Below are 17467 nucleotides of genomic sequence, written 5' to 3'. Positions count from 1 at the left end.
TTTATATTTTATATAATATTTCTACTTTTTATTTGTTTTTTTCATAGTTTTTTTGTATTTAAATAAATATTATTGCTAATAAATTTAAATGATAATCCTTTATGGATTACAATCCGCCATCAAAATAATACATTTAATTATTCTGGCTGCTGTGAGAAAAGGCTATAAACGGTCCGCCACCTGCAGGATCCTCACATGCGAAATCATGGCTCTTTTCCAAAACCTTTTGATCTACTTGGGTAGAATTTTAATGCATCATAAATGCATTTCTGACACCAAAATGCTGCCTTTTAAATTCTTCCTTATCATGTATTCTTTGCGATAAATGCATTCCCACAATGAGTGAAAAATGTCCACCCAAGATGTTGAACAGTTTGAGAAATGAACACGTTATAACACTACACCTTAAAGTACTGTTATACATAATTTAGTGTAATTACAAATGGATTGTTATCTAATATTTGTTTGTGCACCGCTAATTAGCGTATAAGTTGGTAGCTTCACAACATTCTAACTCTATACTGTTAAAACCAGTGAGTCAAATCTTTTGTGCGCTTCATATAAAAAGCATTGTATGTAAGACAAAATGCATTGTGTTCAAAATAATTTACTTCAAAATAAGTTACATGGTTCGTTAGTAGTGTCGCTACTGAAATAGTTACTCCCAGTGTTGTGGACATGTGAACTCTGATCTTAGCATTTGTACCTGCTGCAGTGCATTTCATGTACGTTTTAGCGTTCACCCTCTATACACATCCTCCTCTCCCCTCGTTAAGCAGGTCAGAGGTCAACATGAGGCAGGAGCGTGTGCACACGGAGTGATTTGAATGGGTGCTGTTATGTTGTTTGTGAGGGTGTCCGTGGGGGATGGTGTAAATGAGGGGAGACAATTAGCTCTGGCGCCTGGCGTAATTAAGCTCCAAACGTGTGTAGCCTTGTGTTTATTTTCTGTCTCCATCTTTCTCTTCCCCCCTGAGCAGCAAGTGAGAACGTGCTCATCCATCAAATGTTCCAGTGTAAGCTGACTCAGACAGGCTCATTGGTTCCCCATCACCAGCGACTGAAGCTCCGCGGGCCCAAAGGCACTTTGCTTAACAAGAGCACTACGCTAAATCCTGCCAGAGACGCCAAGAAATATGTGGAACTGAACAAGGTATCTAAATACACCAGTGGAACCTTCACAGCCTGTTGGCACTAATTACATTTTTAACAGCTATTTATAAAGTATTGTAATAAAATGTTAATTTGTTTGTTTGATTTAAATAAATAAATATATATATATAATTAAGAATCTGCGTCGGTCTAACAGCACCACACAGGTGAACCAGCAGGCCAACACAAGCCCCAGGTACAGAACCATCTGTCATTCCTTTGCATGCCATTTTGAAGTTTGTCTCTTTTGGTGTTGATGCTGGTGAATCGAACAGAACTTGTAATGAACACATCCAGGTGACCAAAAAAATCCTAAATAAATATAATAAAATATAATCTAATTTGTCTGATAAAATTAATCCTGTTTTAGTATATGTTTAGAATTTTTTTTGTGACATTATTTTCATAATAATTCAATATATTTTCTTCTCAATTCTCATTACCGTAAATGTTATAAACATTCTTATATTATATCTATATAACATTTAATGTTTATATAATAATATTTAATAAAATGTATTTAGTAAAAACAACAGCAACAACAAAAAAATAAGTAATGAATATTTATTTAATTATTTATTAGTTTATTTGTTTGCTTGCTTGCTTGTTTTCTTGTTTTACTTTTATTATGACAACATTTTTTTAATGTGACAAAAATAGTAATGCACCAGTGGAAGCTCATTTTAAAGGCCTATTATATATATATAAGTATTTCTGGTTAATATTATTATTAATTTTAATTACATTTAAAATATAGTATTTGTTTATTTTTTTAAAACAACAAAAAACTAATATAAATTTTTTTTTATTAAAATATTAAAATATAATAATTTTAAGAGAAAATTCAGCATTGGATTTAATATGAAGTGTTTGATTATAAAAAACATTCAGCAATGCTTGTTTGGTCACGCACATGGGCATCCCTCAGTCTGCTTTGACAAATGTTTGAGCACTGGCATTAAGTCTGTACTCAGTGTGACTTCACTGTCCTGCGTTATCGCATACAGTGACGATCATACACCACATGACTCTGCCGCAAACATGACCAGACCAGCCAGAACAAACTTTTCACAAGCTGTAGTATTTTTAGCTTATTGAGCCTGCACTGGGAAGTGACCTAAATTAGACACTGGTACCCTAAATAGATTCTGTCTATTGATCAGCTTCCCACAGCCAGATATCCCATTCAGAGAAAATACAGGGTCTGTTAAAGCTGCGTCACACCAGGCACAAACACACACGGATGCGTCACTTGGGGTGTTTGCTCTTCACACAGCTCTATCTCTGCAGCATTTCTCAGTCACCCTCCTCCCTTTTCTACTGTCAGTCTCATAGACTCTTAGACTCTGTTTGTGTTTCACTGATGTGCAGTTTCTCTAGTTCTGAGATGACTTATTGGGTGAATCTCACGTCAACTGAGCAACTGAGGGTCCAGAATTCGTCTAAATGTTTTGTAAAACATTTAAAGTTAAATTAAAATCTAAGTGTGTATTTGTGTGTGTGTGTATAATAAATAATATTGCACGTGTCGCATCCAATCATATTGTATTGTATAGAGAAAAAAAAAAAAGAACTGTGCAAATGATTTGTGCTTTGCTTGTTTAGGGAAAAAAATCATGCATACGTGGTTCAGTAACTTAATTTGTTCCCTTGTTTAATTACCTTATTAATTTCTGGCCAGGTTTTATTAATTCAGTCCCTTGTTTTGAGGTCAGTCGTGGTCATGTTGAACTAATTTGTTACCTTGTTTAAGTGCAATTTACCTAAAGTAAACAAATTAATATGACATGGCCGTGATTGACCTAAAATGAGGGAACAAATTAATAAAACATGGCCGTGAATTAAAGTTGTGGGAATGAATTCTTAATTGATGGCCACAATGTATTTTAGTTTTTTTCTACTATGTCATGTGCAGGGTGCTGCAGTATTGCTCTTTTGAGTCTTTTGTTAATAGTTATAATAGTTATAGTTTACACTGATTCATTTGTTTAAAAAGTAATCATATCTTGTGCATCCATTAAGTTTCAGACAAATGAGATGAAGTACCTTTCATTAATAAAGTTTTTAATTCACTGGGTTATTGGAAAATATATTACACTTTTTTGCCCCACTGTATTTCCAGCATGCATAAATCTATTGTGATCGGTGCAAATGGTCTTAATGGTCCAAAATAATCCTTCATTTTTATGCAAAATATTTTATTCATGTCTTATGATTCTGAGGTAAAATATGACTGATACATGTTCTTGAGATTCTCCTACTTATTTTCCACCATAGTTTGCAAATAAATTCTTTAAAAATCCTACAATGTGATTTTCTTGATTTTTTTTTTCTCATTTTGTCTCTCATAGTTGAGGTATACCTATGATGAAAATTACAGGCCTCTCTCATCTTTTTAAGTGGGAGAACTTGCACAATTGGTGGCTGACTAAATACTTTTTTGCCCCACTGTATTTCCAGCATGCATAAATCTATTGTGATCGGTGCAAATGGTATTAATGGTCCAAAATAATCCTTCATTTTTATGCAAAATATTTTATTAATGTCTTATGATTCTGAGGTAAAATATGACTGATACATGTTCTTGAGATTCTCCCTTGAAGTTCTGTCTCTCTGTCTCTCTGTCTGTCTGTCTGTCTGTCTGTCTGTCTCTCTGTCTCTCTGTCTCTCTGTCTGTCTGTCTAATTGCTCTGATTATTATTATTGTTGTTATGGTTATTATTATTTTTATGATTAATTAATTACTATACTTATTTATTTTTTGTGATTTTATATACATGGAAAGCTTATATATAATATAGCGTCTACTTTAATGTTACTCAAATGACTTATGAAAATAAAATGTCAAAATAAGAAAGAAAAAATGTTCCATCATCATTAAGCATAAAATATATAGTTATGTAAAAATGAAACAACAGGTATTCCAACCTGTAATTATTCAAATAATGAAAAACATAATTAAAATAATAAAAGAAAAAAGTGATCACACTAAATTGTATTACATTTTAAATTATTAAAACCTTCTATTAGCCAAAGTGTGGTAAAGATTTAGAATTAGTTTTTGGAGGCTGCACTGTGATCCTTAAATAGAGCGTTTTAATGGCATCTAATGATTCTTGTTCTAAATATGCCTGACAAGATTTCTTAGTGTGTGAACTATTGTTAAACTGAATTACATTTTAGTAGGTGTCTTCTATAAATCGTGGTGTCTTTTTTTTTTTTTTTCTCTCTGAAATTTTTTTTTTAATTAAACAGGACACATTCTAATGTACAAGAGGAGAAAAAAAGCTGCATCAAACGTATAATATTAGGTTTTGTCTTTGAACCATATACAAATAATTTCTATTTTAAGTAAATGCTGTTCTTTTGAACTTTCTATTCATGAAAAAATATCTGACAAAAACGGAGAATGAAAGCTGTATGAGTCAAAAGACAAAAAAATCAGACACACAATCATAGGTGAACTATCATTAAATCACCACCTCAATCTAGAGTGACTTACTGTGCATTATTTCCCAGAACAGACCCCCTCCAGGGTTAAAAGGGCACAATGATCATATTGCAGAACTATGATGTCTGCTACTTTCCAGTTCCCGAATCACCTTTAGTTCAAATTAAATTTGCTGCTTTTATAGTAGTGACCTATATCCATTAGACCAGTTGAACTTATTTTCCACCAGTGACTTAAATACAATCCATGTAGAGATTCAAGTAGGGGATGTACTGCATCAGGGTTATCAGGATTAGGGATGGGCGATACCCCTTATTTTGTTTTCGATACGATACCGATATTTTTCAAGGCAGTATCGTCGATATCGATACCGATTCGATACTTCTGCACTAAACTTTTAAATTATGAAATGTATTAAATTATTAAATTACTAAGAGTAAAATGGGTAATGAAAACCACTTAATTTTGTTTAAAACGCATTTTAACCCGTTTAATCCCAAATTTTTCCCAGACATGAAAATATATATGATGTCAGTCACAATTGTAACCGGTGGGATAATGTGTATACTGAATTAACATATTTCTGCAGTCATAAAAATTGTTATATATCTTAGCCCAGCTATTTTAAACTGTTTGATCACCTTCTAGGCTTACTATTATGCATAAAAAACCCTTATACAATATTGATAGGAATACTGAGATCAAATACAAAAAAATACAACCATCAACGTATTTCAACATTTTACTTTTTTGTAACATATATCATCACATTTTTATATTAGTGCTACCAGTATTACAACATTAATATTCTAACTTATTTGTAACATTTGAACTTTTGATTTAGTGCAATATTTTGTACTGCCATTAGGGACTGTCAGTGACTGGCTGTTGCATGCATAAAATGCAACCTTTTTATTCTAGCAGTGTATGATTTCTATTAACATTACAGAATAGAACATGATCAATATTATCTTTCAACGTTCAATTTAAATCATTGTAATTGCACAAAAAATGTAGGCTACAATTTCAGTTTGTTTATTGTGAAATAACTCAAACATTTATGTTTTTTTTTTCTGTTCTCTGAAAAGCATTGTTCAGGGCTGCCATTCCCAAAAGCTTTAATGCATTCTTATGATACTTTTGGGAAACGCAGCCCTGTTTGAATGCACTGTCAGCAGTGAGTGAACGCTCTCTGTGATTGATTGGTTCTGTCTTTTGCATGTGTTCAGATCTTTTACAGTCTATGGTTCAGATGAGCAGGAAAATAGTTCTATCCTACACAATTACCCGCTAACAAATGTTATTCGTCCAATTCAATGCATATTGTATGCATTATTATTTGTATTATTTTTGTTAAATAAACAAAACCACTGGTAAATAAAGTGCACCTTAGTATCGATACTTTCGATACTCGTGTCAGTATCGATATATCGATACTTCGGATCGATACGCCGAACCCTAATCAGGATGACCTGTGCTGCTTTGTATTATGACCTGTTGACAAAGAAAAAGCATAGACACAGTCTACCTTTAGCTGAAATATTGTTGACAGTATTTCCTATTTGGGTGAAAAAATCAGAAAGCTGTGTGTATATTACTGTGTTTTTGTGTTTTTGTTTGTTTGCACTTGCATGATTCATTCATAGCTCTCGTACAACTCTGCTGCCTTGCCATCTTAAAAGGGCATGAAGATGAACAGTCACATCTAGAGTACATCTCCTCCTTCCCCTCTCCACTCTCCCCTGATATACAGTAGCCTCGCTAACACTAAAGCCACTTTTATAAATGCGTGAATGTCATTGCGTTTGCCAAATAGGAAAGCAAGTGGCATTTAATTTAAAGAAAGAGCGCAAGCACACTGTAAGCAAAACATTTTAGAAAATATTATGGATTATAAAACATAAAATAGTAGATACGACAAAATATCTGGACTCTTTCTTGTCAAACATTTAGCATTGCGTTATATGTTTTGCCCCCACAAATAAAAGGGGGGGGATTTAAAATTTTAGTTAGATGCCAGGGGGTAAACTGTAAAAGAAAAAAATAAAATAATAATAATAATGAAATAAAAATATAAAAAAATTACACATTTATTTATTAATATATTTATGCATTTATTTATTTAATTAACAGTCCTAACAGTGAACTTTTTCCCCCCGTTATATGTTTTGCCCCCACAATTAAAAGGGGGGGGGGGGATTTAAAATTTTAGTTAGATGCCAGGGGGTAAACTGTAAAAGAAAAAAATAAAATAATAATAATGAAATAAAAATATAAAAAAATTACACATTTATTTATTAATATATTTATGCATTTATTTATTTAATTAACAATCCTAACAGTGAACTTTTTCCCCCCCTCTGCAGCTCCTGAAGAAAAAAGGAGCGACGTCCTTCCTGCAGAGACTGGAGCGTTGTGGACCGGTCACTGTGGCAATGCAGCTCAGGGTAAGTCCACATAAGAAGCACTGCCAGCTCCCAAACCTGACCTGAGCCAACCCGGCCCATCCAGATGCTCATTGTGCTCTGTATGAGATCTTACTTCCTGTTTCCAGACACGTTGAATCTCCTAAAAAAGCCTGCAGGCTCACAAAACCAAAACGTTGCCCGACATCTAAACATTATAGATCTGCCAGGAAGACGTCTTAAAAACATATGTATTTGTGGTTTGAGCAACAGGCTTTAGAAGAAGTGTTGTAGTGTGGTGCCAGTCTCATAGGCCCAGTGTGGTTAGTGGGGAGGAACAATTTTGGGCTGCTGATGTTTTAGTGATTAGGGTGGGTGATTGTGGATGGTTGTGGATACTGAATGAATATACAGCAAACTCACTGCTACTTTGGGAGAGAACAGCTCAATGCCGGATTCAACACATCATGATCTGATATCTAGAGATGCCAGTTTAGTTTATTAAGTTCATTTAAAATGAATGTGTTTCATTTATCTTGAAATTAAATATATATACAGTTTTGTTCAAAAGTTTGGGTTGAGTATTTATATATGTTAATGCTTTTATTCAGTAATGACACAATAAAATGATGAAAAGGGACATAATATTAAAAGAGAGGTTAAATTTTTTTTTTTTTTTTTTTTTTTTATGAAACGCTGGTGAGCATAAGGGACTATATTTTTTTTTAAACATGAAAAAAAAAATCTTACCAACCCCAGCTTTTGAACAGTTGCATATGCACTACTGTGCTGAGGTCTAAAGCACAGTATATGCTTCACACACACGCACACACACAATCACATACATGGTACCACATGGGACCAATTCTATAATTCTATTCTTCGCTATTAACTAGTTGCTTATTAGCATGCCTATTAATAACATATTGGCTGTTTATTGCTACATATAAAGCGCATATTCTGCATGACCACATTCATGCAGAATATGCTAACACTAACCTAACCTAACCCTAACCCTAATCCTACCCAATACCTAAAATTAACAACTACCTTACTAGCTATTAATAAGCAGCGAATGAGGAGTTTGAGGCAAAAGTCAAAGTTAATGGCGAGAATTGGACCTAATAAACCACATAAAGTGTGACCAGATATTACACGCGTATAGCCTATTTCTCTGTCCACATTGAGTGAAGAATACAGAGGCTTACAGAAAATCATTCAATTCCCATCGATTCACATCCCTACACTCACACACGGCTCCTTTCAACCACTGCAAGTGGCTCTTTGTAACACACCCATCTATTAAAGTAATGTCACATTCTTGCACACATGCAGACATGCTCTCGCCTTCGTCCTGACCTCATTCTCATGCTAGTGGTATGCAGGTACAGAATGTGCTTATGTTCACACGTTCTACACTGCATGACCTGATTTCTGCACCACGACATGTAAGGGGTTGTGCAGGGGTTTATGAGAAGAGCACACAGTGTTCCTCTCTAATCTGTCCTCTCTGTTCAGGGCTGATTACATCATAAAGCACGTTCAATGCACGGTGCTCACACAAACACAGACGTTATTTATCCACGCCTAAATAGCTCCCAGACGAGAGTGGTAGAAGAGATGTGAAATCCTTCAACAATAATAAATATCATCTAGTCTAATGTGTTTTTCATTAGCATTCGCCCTCACGGAAAGATGGAACGGTTGTAATTGGCAGCTTTTTTCATTTATTCCTTTGAATGGGTGATTGTATGTATTACGGCCTACGGTGCCGTCTTTTCCAATCTCTTTTCTGTCGGCTGGCGTCAGTAGAAATGTCACATGACGATGGCAGGCTCATTGCCAGCCGTGATGACTCGGCACAGGCTCCTTGGCCTATGACATCATCATTCAGAGCCAGCTTTTTTGCGATTTGTGCCTCGTAAGTACAGTTACACCCACATGGAGTCTGCGTGTGCAGGGCTCTGCAGAAACATCTGCAGATTTCCATCCGTCATTTAAAACACTTCCCTCACACCTTGCATTTTTGCATATTAAAAATGTCAGTTTTTATACGTATGCTATGGTATTCGTACATTGCATGCAACATAATTTTATGCTCAGCTCGTATATGAGCCTTAAATTTATTTTTGCACTAATGAGTTTGTCCATAAGGTTTGTTTTGACACATTGTTTTGAAAAAGAAACATAAATTATGTAACGTCAATTAATAGTTTTCGTGTGACGTCACACTCTTATAGAAACACCCATGTAAGGTCCACACAATTGGCCCAATGAAGGTATCCAATGGTGGATGAAGGTTTCCTGCGTGTTCGGTCTTATCAGTGCGCAATGTTATTTAATTTAAGTTAAAGTCTGATTTGACATTTATGTTTTTTTTTTCTGTTCTCTGAAAAGCATTGTTCAGGGCTGCCATTCCCAAAAGCTTTAATGCATTCTTATGATACTTTTGGGAAACGCAGCCCTGTTTGAATGCACTGTCAGCAGTGAGTGAACGCTCTCTGTGATTGATTGGTTCTGTCTTTTGCATGTGTTCAGATCTTTTACAGTCTATGGTTCAGATGAGCAGGAAAATAGTTCTATCCTACACAATTACCCGCTAACAAATGTTATTCGTCCAATTCAATGCATATTGTATGCATTATTATTTGTATTATTTTTGTTAAATAAACAAAACCACTGGTAAATAAAGTGCACCTTAGTATCGATACTTTCGATACTCGTGTCAGTGTCAACACGCATAAATTATGTAACGTCAATTAATAGTTTTCGTGTGACGTCACACTCTTATAGAAACACCCATGTAAGGTCCACACAATTGGCCCAATGAAGGTATCCAATGGTGGATGAAGGTTTCCTGCGTGTTCGGTCTTATCAGTGCGCAATGTTATTTAATTTAAGTTAAAGTCTGATTTGACTCCATTTTATTATGACCTCGAATTTAGGTTAGAATGCCAATTATCATTGATCATTTATAAGATAATTTATCTAAATATCTGATTATTCTATCTCTTTAATCTGATTTAATCTTTTTCCTATAACACTTTGAGTCTCGTACCGGCCAGTATACGGATCTCATACTCACAAACTTGTCAGTCTTGGTCATTAGACAGAGGCGACTGACTAATATTCTAGACAGCCCGTGCCATACTTTGCTCATTCTATAATACGTTATTTAGTCCCCATAGATTTGTACACACTTAATTAAAGGGGTCATACGATGCGATTTCAAGTTTTCCTTTGTCTTTGGAGTGTTACAAGCTGTTTGTGCATATATAAGATCCGTAAAGTTGCAAAGACTAAAGTATCAAACCCAAACAGATATTCTTTATAAAAGTTAAGACTCAACCACACCTTCCTAAAACACCTCATTTAAACACGCCCCCACAAATCCATGTCACTGTGTTGGACGATTTGCATAACGCCACCCAAATGTTCACGCAAAGAAAGAAGCCATAGCTTTTATTCTCGCTGTAGTATTGTTGCTATTGTCACACCTCCATGTCGTGGAGAGTCTGTGTTTCCAAATATGGTGGGGGGGGGGGCGTAACATTTCCGTCATACGCTTGAGGTATTCAGCCAATCACAACGAACTGGATAGCTGGCCAATCAGAGCACACCTCACTTTTCAGAACGATAAGCTTTGTATAAATCAACGCATTTCAGAAAGTTTTAGTCTACTTCTTGTAAGATTGAGACTATTGTACCAGTTGCCCTGAGACAATTTAAATGATACCAATCATGACTGTGAATGTCACTTGCATTCATGTAGAACATTATATTATACTATTGACCATTCTGAGTGAGCGAAGTGGAGGGAGGATGGGTAAGGGGAAGGAAGGGGATGAAAAGGAACTAATGCATAGGTGAAAGAGACATTTTCCCACATATTCTCTCAGTGAGATGTGGAGACAGATGTCTGTATGTTAATACACTGTCACTGTATTGTCCGTATCTCAAAGTGTCTGAGGTTCTGTAAATCTCACACCCACCTGGAGGGCAAAACAAGGCTTTTCTCTGCTTACTGCCAGTTATTTTTTTTTTATCAGGTTTGCACTGAGCACTATGATGACCAGAATATATGCAAGGTGGTAACTTCCATATTAATTGTTTTCCCATAGAAAAACATTGTAAAGAAAATGCTTAGCATGCAGTTTAGCTCATTGAGCTCATGTTCTGAGATCATCTGCTTGCCTGTTAGTTTTATTAATAAGGTGTATATTGAATTCGATCTTGTTATATCAATTAGTACACGTTAGTCTGTTGTGTTTTAGAATTTCTCACTGTTTTTATTTATTGAAATACTGCAGAGGGTGCAGTATTGACAGGCCTGTGCAGTACTTATATTAATGTTTTACCCTTCAGGTCTTCATGCCAGTTACGTGACTAAAATTATGAATAAAAGTTATTGGTGATCAATGCTTGTCATTCAAGAGTTACCGACAACTCCTTGACCTTGGACAAGGATGGAACTTTCTAGCGCACATACGTTGAGTGCCTCTGCTTTTGTGCTGTCAAATGCAATTCTTTAAAAGGCTACATGTTTGGTTGCAGAGTTGGGTATAACACATACACAGTTACGGTATTCTAATTACTTTCCCTGGTAACGCAGTAATGTAATGCGTTACATTTTAAATTTATGTAATTTGATTACAGTTACTAATGTCAATACAATTATGTTACTTAAGTTACAAATGCAGTGTTAAAAAATCTGAAGTAAAAATCATGTTTTGCCCGTCAGTATGCCTTTTAATAAATCACCGGAGAATAGCTAAAATACGGTGGCCGAGAAGTGCAAAACAAATCACAATTCTGAAAACAAAATTAGGGGCGTAACATTTCCGTCATACGCTTGAGGTATTCAGCCAATCACAACGAACTGGATAGCTGGCCAATCAGAGCACACCTCACTTTTCAGAACGATAAGCTTTGTATAAATCAACGCATTTCAGAAAGTTTTAGTCTACTTCTTGTAAGATTGAGACTATTGTACCAGTTGCCCTGAGACAATTTAAATGATACCAATCATGACTGTGAATGTCACTTGCATTCATGTAGAACATTATATTATACTATTGACCATTCTGAGTGAGCGAAGTGGAGGGAGGATGGGTAAGGGGAAGGAAGGGGATGAAAAGGAACTAATGCATAGGTGAAAGAGACATTTTCCCACATATTCTCTCAGTGAGATGTGGAGACAGATGTCTGTATGTTAATACACTGTCACTGTATTGTCCGTATCTCAAAGTGTCTGAGGTTCTGTAAATCTCACACCCACCTGGAGGGCAAAACAAGGCTTTTCTCTGCTTACTGCCAGTTATTTTTTTTTTATCAGGTTTGCACTGAGCACTATGATGACCAGAATATATGCAAGGTGGTAACTTCCATATTAATTGTTTTCCCATAGAAAAACATTGTAAAGAAAATGCTTAGCATGCAGTTTAGCTCATTGAGCTCATGTTCTGAGATCATCTGCTTGCCTGTTAGTTTTATTAATAAGGTGTATATTGAATTCGATCTTGTTATATCAATTAGTACACGTTAGTCTGTTGTGTTTTAGAATTTCTCACTGTTTTTATTTATTGAAATACTGCAGAGGGTGCAGTATTGACAGGCCTGTGCAGTACTTATATTAATGTTTTACCCTTCAGGTCTTCATGCCAGTTACGTGACTAAAATTATGAATAAAAGTTATTGGTGATCAATGCTTGTCATTCAAGAGTTACCGACAACTCCTTGACCTTGGACAAGGATGGAACTTTCTAGCGCACATACGTTGAGTGCCTCTGCTTTTGTGCTGTCAAATGCAATTCTTTAAAAGGCTACATGTTTGGTTGCAGAGTTGGGTATAACACATACACAGTTACGGTATTCTAATTACTTTCCCTGGTAACGCAGTAATGTAATGCGTTACATTTTAAATTTATGTAATTTGATTACAGTTACTAATGTCAATACAATTATGTTACTTAAGTTACAAATGCAGTGTTAAAAAATCTGAAGTAAAAATCATGTTTTGCCCGTCAGTATGCCTTTTAATAAATCACCGGAGAATAGCTAAAATACGGTGGCCGAGAAGTGCAAAACAAATCACAATTCTGAAAACAAAATTACAAATGCAAGTCTAAAAAACAAAATAACAATTCCGAAAGCACAACAACAATTCAGAAAACATTATAACAAGTCAGAAAACACAACGACAAATCAGACAAACCGGAAAGAGGTAGGTATAGTTTGAGACCGCGCCATTGGTTTGGGATTACTCACCGCTGACTGGACGAGACATCTGTCAATCAATGTATACAGGAAGAACCAGCCGAAGAACATCAGAGTCATGGTAGAAAGTTCGGAGATGGTATTAAAGTAGCTCAGTTTAAATATATTGTATGAATTGCCCTTACTATGGAATAAAAAATACGGAGTGTCTATTTACATTTAGTTAAAAGTGGCTGTAAATCATCTGCTCCAGTGGCGCAGATGGATAAGCGTGTGTCGTTGGCTTTTTGACGCAATCGACCCGAGTTCGAGCCCACCTTTTGCCAAACTTTTTTTCCCTCCCTTTTTAGGCCACCATACTAAAATGCAGACGAGACCTACAACATTTAGATGCAATGAAAGGTTGCCTATCATATTTCAAAATGTTGCACTCGACATATTTTAGTCTGGCATTATAGTTTGGGAAAAGTTCAAAAAGTGAATGTGTACAAGTTTATGTCACAGTAACACTAATATAAGTAAAAATAAATGACTCATCAGAAGGAGATCATCTGCTGGATTAAGCCGCGTCAGCATCGCATTCTTTTTCTGAGGTAAATTCAAGGCTTATTCCTCACAGCGCGTCTTCCAAAAACGAAAAGTAGCTGAGATAAACTTGAATGTTTCATTGTTTGCGGAGGTGATGTGGACATTTACATGTTCGCGCATCTCAAGCTTGTTTTCGCATGGATGATTATTTTATAGCTCGCGATGTGTGTGGCCATGATCACATTATAGGTGAGCTCAGATGGGAAAGACTGTACCTCGCGTTGGTTTCATACGGATTATTTTATCAGATAATATTTGTTTTCAACATGACTGACTTCATTTAATAATAGACAATTCAAACTCTCTTTAGATACATCTCTCGTCATTTTTGTTCATTTTAGTGACTCGTTTCAGGAAGATATACATGGACACTGAAAATGCAGAAAGTGCACCCTATTTGTTTCTCTTTGTAGTGTATTTTTTTTTTTTTAGGTTTGATAACTTGAAAAGTAAAGTAATCTGATTACTTTTTAAATGCAGTAATCAGTAATGTAATCAAATTACAATTTTAAAGAAGTAATTAGTAATTTGTAGGTGATTACTTTTTTTTGAGTAACTTACCCAACACTGTTTAGTTGTATGCATAATCTAAGCTTTTATGTCCAAAATAAAGGATACTTTGGGCGTAACACATTTTTTACTTAATTAGGGAAATATATTTATCATATATATATTTAATTGACTGTCTTGTTACAAACCTGTGTCATGTGTTCAATGCCCAACAAATGCATAAACCGATTTAGAAAAGAAAAGAAAAAAAAAAGTGTACCTTGAAGGTAGTGTTCAGCGCTTTGGGTAAAAGCATCTTCCAAATACGTAAGTTTGACCTCCGTGACACAAATGGAGAAATTTTGAGGTGTACTGTTCACTCTTCTTCTTATACTGGTTCTTAATGGGAAACTGGGCTTTTAAAAGTGACAAAAAAGCACAAAAAAACTAAATGTCTATATAACCTATGCACTATATTTCAAGTCATCTGAAGTCATGAGTCACATGCATGACTTGTATGATTCTTTCATTGTGTTTTTTTTTATATATTTTGAAGCTTAACAGCTCCCGTCTCCATTCACTTACATCATATGGAAAAGAGTTGTCTGTACATTTTTCAACCTATCTCATTTGTGTTTCACAGTAAAGTTATACCAGTTTGAAACAACATGACAGTGTGCAAATGACGACAGAATTTTATTTTTGGACTGAACTGTTTCTTTAAATCCATTGTACAGGTTTCTGTGCAAAAAAAAAAAAAAGAAGAAAGTTCTGTCTGGGCTTTCTTGTAAGTGGTGACAGATGGTGAGAGGAGGATGTACCTTGACTCATGTTGCTACAAAAATGGAAGCAAATAGGAGTCATTGAGATAAATCTGAATGTAACATTACATAAACAACAGCCTTACTCGTCTTTTCCTGCTGCTCTCTCTCATTCCAGAACTCTCTGTGTGAGATCACCAGTAAGCTGCAAGCGTGTACACCTCACTTTGTTCAGTGTGTCAGGCCAAACAACGCCGGAAAGCCTGATGTGTTCGACAGCTTCCACGTGTCCTCACAGCTCCAGTACGTGGGGGTTCTGGAGATGGTCCGCATGATCCGGTATGGATACCCAGTCCGCCTGTCTTTCACCAGCTTCCTGAGCAGGTGAGATCCGCAACCCTTCAACTGAGCACTGACGTGATTGTAAGGCACTTTCTACGGCAAGATAGGGTACAAACATTACTGTTTGTAAGCAGTAAACCACATGTTCTTTAAATAATAATTTTTACATGTGTAAAATATACACTACTTTTCAAAAGTGTGGGGTTAAAATTTTAAAGTAAAATCAGTCAAAAAAAAACTATTTATTTATAATAAAGAAATATAAGAAATATATATATTTATTCAGCAAGAGTGAATTAAATGAATCAAACGTGACAGTAAAGACATTTATAACGTTACAAAAGATTGCATAAATGCTGTTCTTTTGAACTGTCTATTCATCAAAGGATCATGGTTAAATTATGGTTTCCACAAAAAATGTGTTTTTAACATTCATAATAATAAATATTTCTTGAGCACCAAATCAACATATTAGAGTGATTTCTGAAGGATCATGTGACATTGAAGACTGGAGTAATGATGCTGAAAATTCAGCTTTGCATCACAGGAATTATTATATTATAATAGTTATTTTAAACATTAATAATAATTAACAATATTATAGTTTTATTGTATTTTTGATCAACATAAACTAATCAATTCAATCAAACTACAATATATCATATATTTGTATTTGTATAATGTCATATTTTTGACATTAGTGCTCAGCAGAATAAACTCATTGTAGAATAAAACATGATATTATATTATACAATGTTATATAATAATATCAAATAATAATGACTAAACTAACTAAATAATTAAATATGTATTTACTTAATGTAGTATAAATGTAATGTGTTGAAAATGTAGCAGGTTTTGATTTTCCTGTTGTCTGTTTATAAATCAAGCAGTTCATATCCTAGCATGTTTCCTATGAGAACCACATATATACATATATACAGTGGGTACGGAAAGTATTCAGACCCCCTTAAATTTTTCACTCTTTGTTATATTGCAGCCATTTGCTAAAAAGGGTTCAGTGTGACTCTGGCTTCATCTTCCTCGGGAACACAGTGCCTCAGTGTCATACTGACACCCATAGAATAGGCTGTTCCCGCTCTTTGCACAAACCAGACTTTATTTTAGGTCTGGAGAGGCTCGTAAAGTTCCCACTCCTTTTTCTCTCATTTCATTCCTCTATTGTCCCCTTTCAAACTTAACTTTTGTCCGAAGTTCACAGAAGGGTTATTTGTTGTTGTTGTTGTTTTTTAGTTTTCAAATTTACTTCAGTTTTCAGTGTAGCTTTAGTTATTTTCAGAAACAGTGTTTGTTTCCAGTGTTTATGTATTTTCTATGGAAACAGGAAGTTTAGGGAGGACATATCAAAGTCAATTTTATTTTACAGTGAAATTACTGTACAATATTTATAAATTTTTTTTAAATATGTAATAATAATATATTATAATTCATAATAGCAGCAATAATAATAATGCAGGGATTAAAGTTCCGTCGCTGTGACGGTACAATATCTAGGGCAGTGTTTTCCAACCGGGGTGCCATGTAGAAAATACTTTTTTAATATTTTTAAATTGCTAAAATGTTCAAAAAAGCAGCTATTATATAATATCCATTTCTGATGGTGAAAATTATTTCACCGCTCAGGATTCACTTTCACGTGGTGTGACTGAGCGGCAACCTCCCGCTCTCTCTGGTGAAGCCAACGCGGAAGTGACTTAAACTGTAATTCGTCAACTGGCCGCTAGAGGCTGGCTGCAAAAGGGAGTCAATCCCATAGACTCCCCATGTTAAAATGCCCAACTTTACAGCAAAAAAAAAACTGTTTACAGCCTGGTTCAGAAAATTATTTTGGTCTATATAGCTAATTTTGACAACTGAGGGGGGTGAATTTTTTTTATAACTCATCCGTTTAAATTATATTAAGCCTTAAAGTTCTGCATAATTAAGGGCGTGGCCACTTGAGTGACAGGTGGATTGTCGCTGCTGTCACCACCATCGAGCTAGGTGGGCGTGGTTTCAACAACCAGCTCCCGTCTCTTTGCCCATCTTCGATTATCCGGGAG

At 35.2% G+C, this 17467-nt stretch overlaps 1 protein-coding gene across 1 annotated transcript in view; it reads left to right on the top strand.

The window, feature by feature from the left end:
* The window catches only part of LOC107573573 (unconventional myosin-XVI-like), a 120532-nt gene that overhangs the window by 71101 nt on the left and 31964 nt on the right, over positions 1-17467 (top strand). The window contains exons 23-25 of the mRNA XM_016260004.1: positions 981-1153; positions 6970-7050; positions 15241-15446. Of these exons, the coding sequence (XP_016115490.1) occupies positions 981-1153; positions 6970-7050; positions 15241-15446 (460 nt within the window). The remainder of the gene's footprint in view (positions 1-980; positions 1154-6969; positions 7051-15240; positions 15447-17467) is intronic.

Source organism: Sinocyclocheilus grahami, unplaced genomic scaffold (assembly GCF_001515645.1).
Source record: "Sinocyclocheilus grahami isolate Dianchi unplaced genomic scaffold, SAMN03320097.WGS_v1.1 scaffold1979.1, whole genome shotgun sequence".
In the NCBI taxonomy this organism is placed as follows: Eukaryota; Metazoa; Chordata; class Actinopteri; order Cypriniformes; family Cyprinidae; genus Sinocyclocheilus; species Sinocyclocheilus grahami.
Note: the sequence above shows the minus strand (reverse complement) of the source record. Positions and strands in the feature narration are given on the sequence as shown.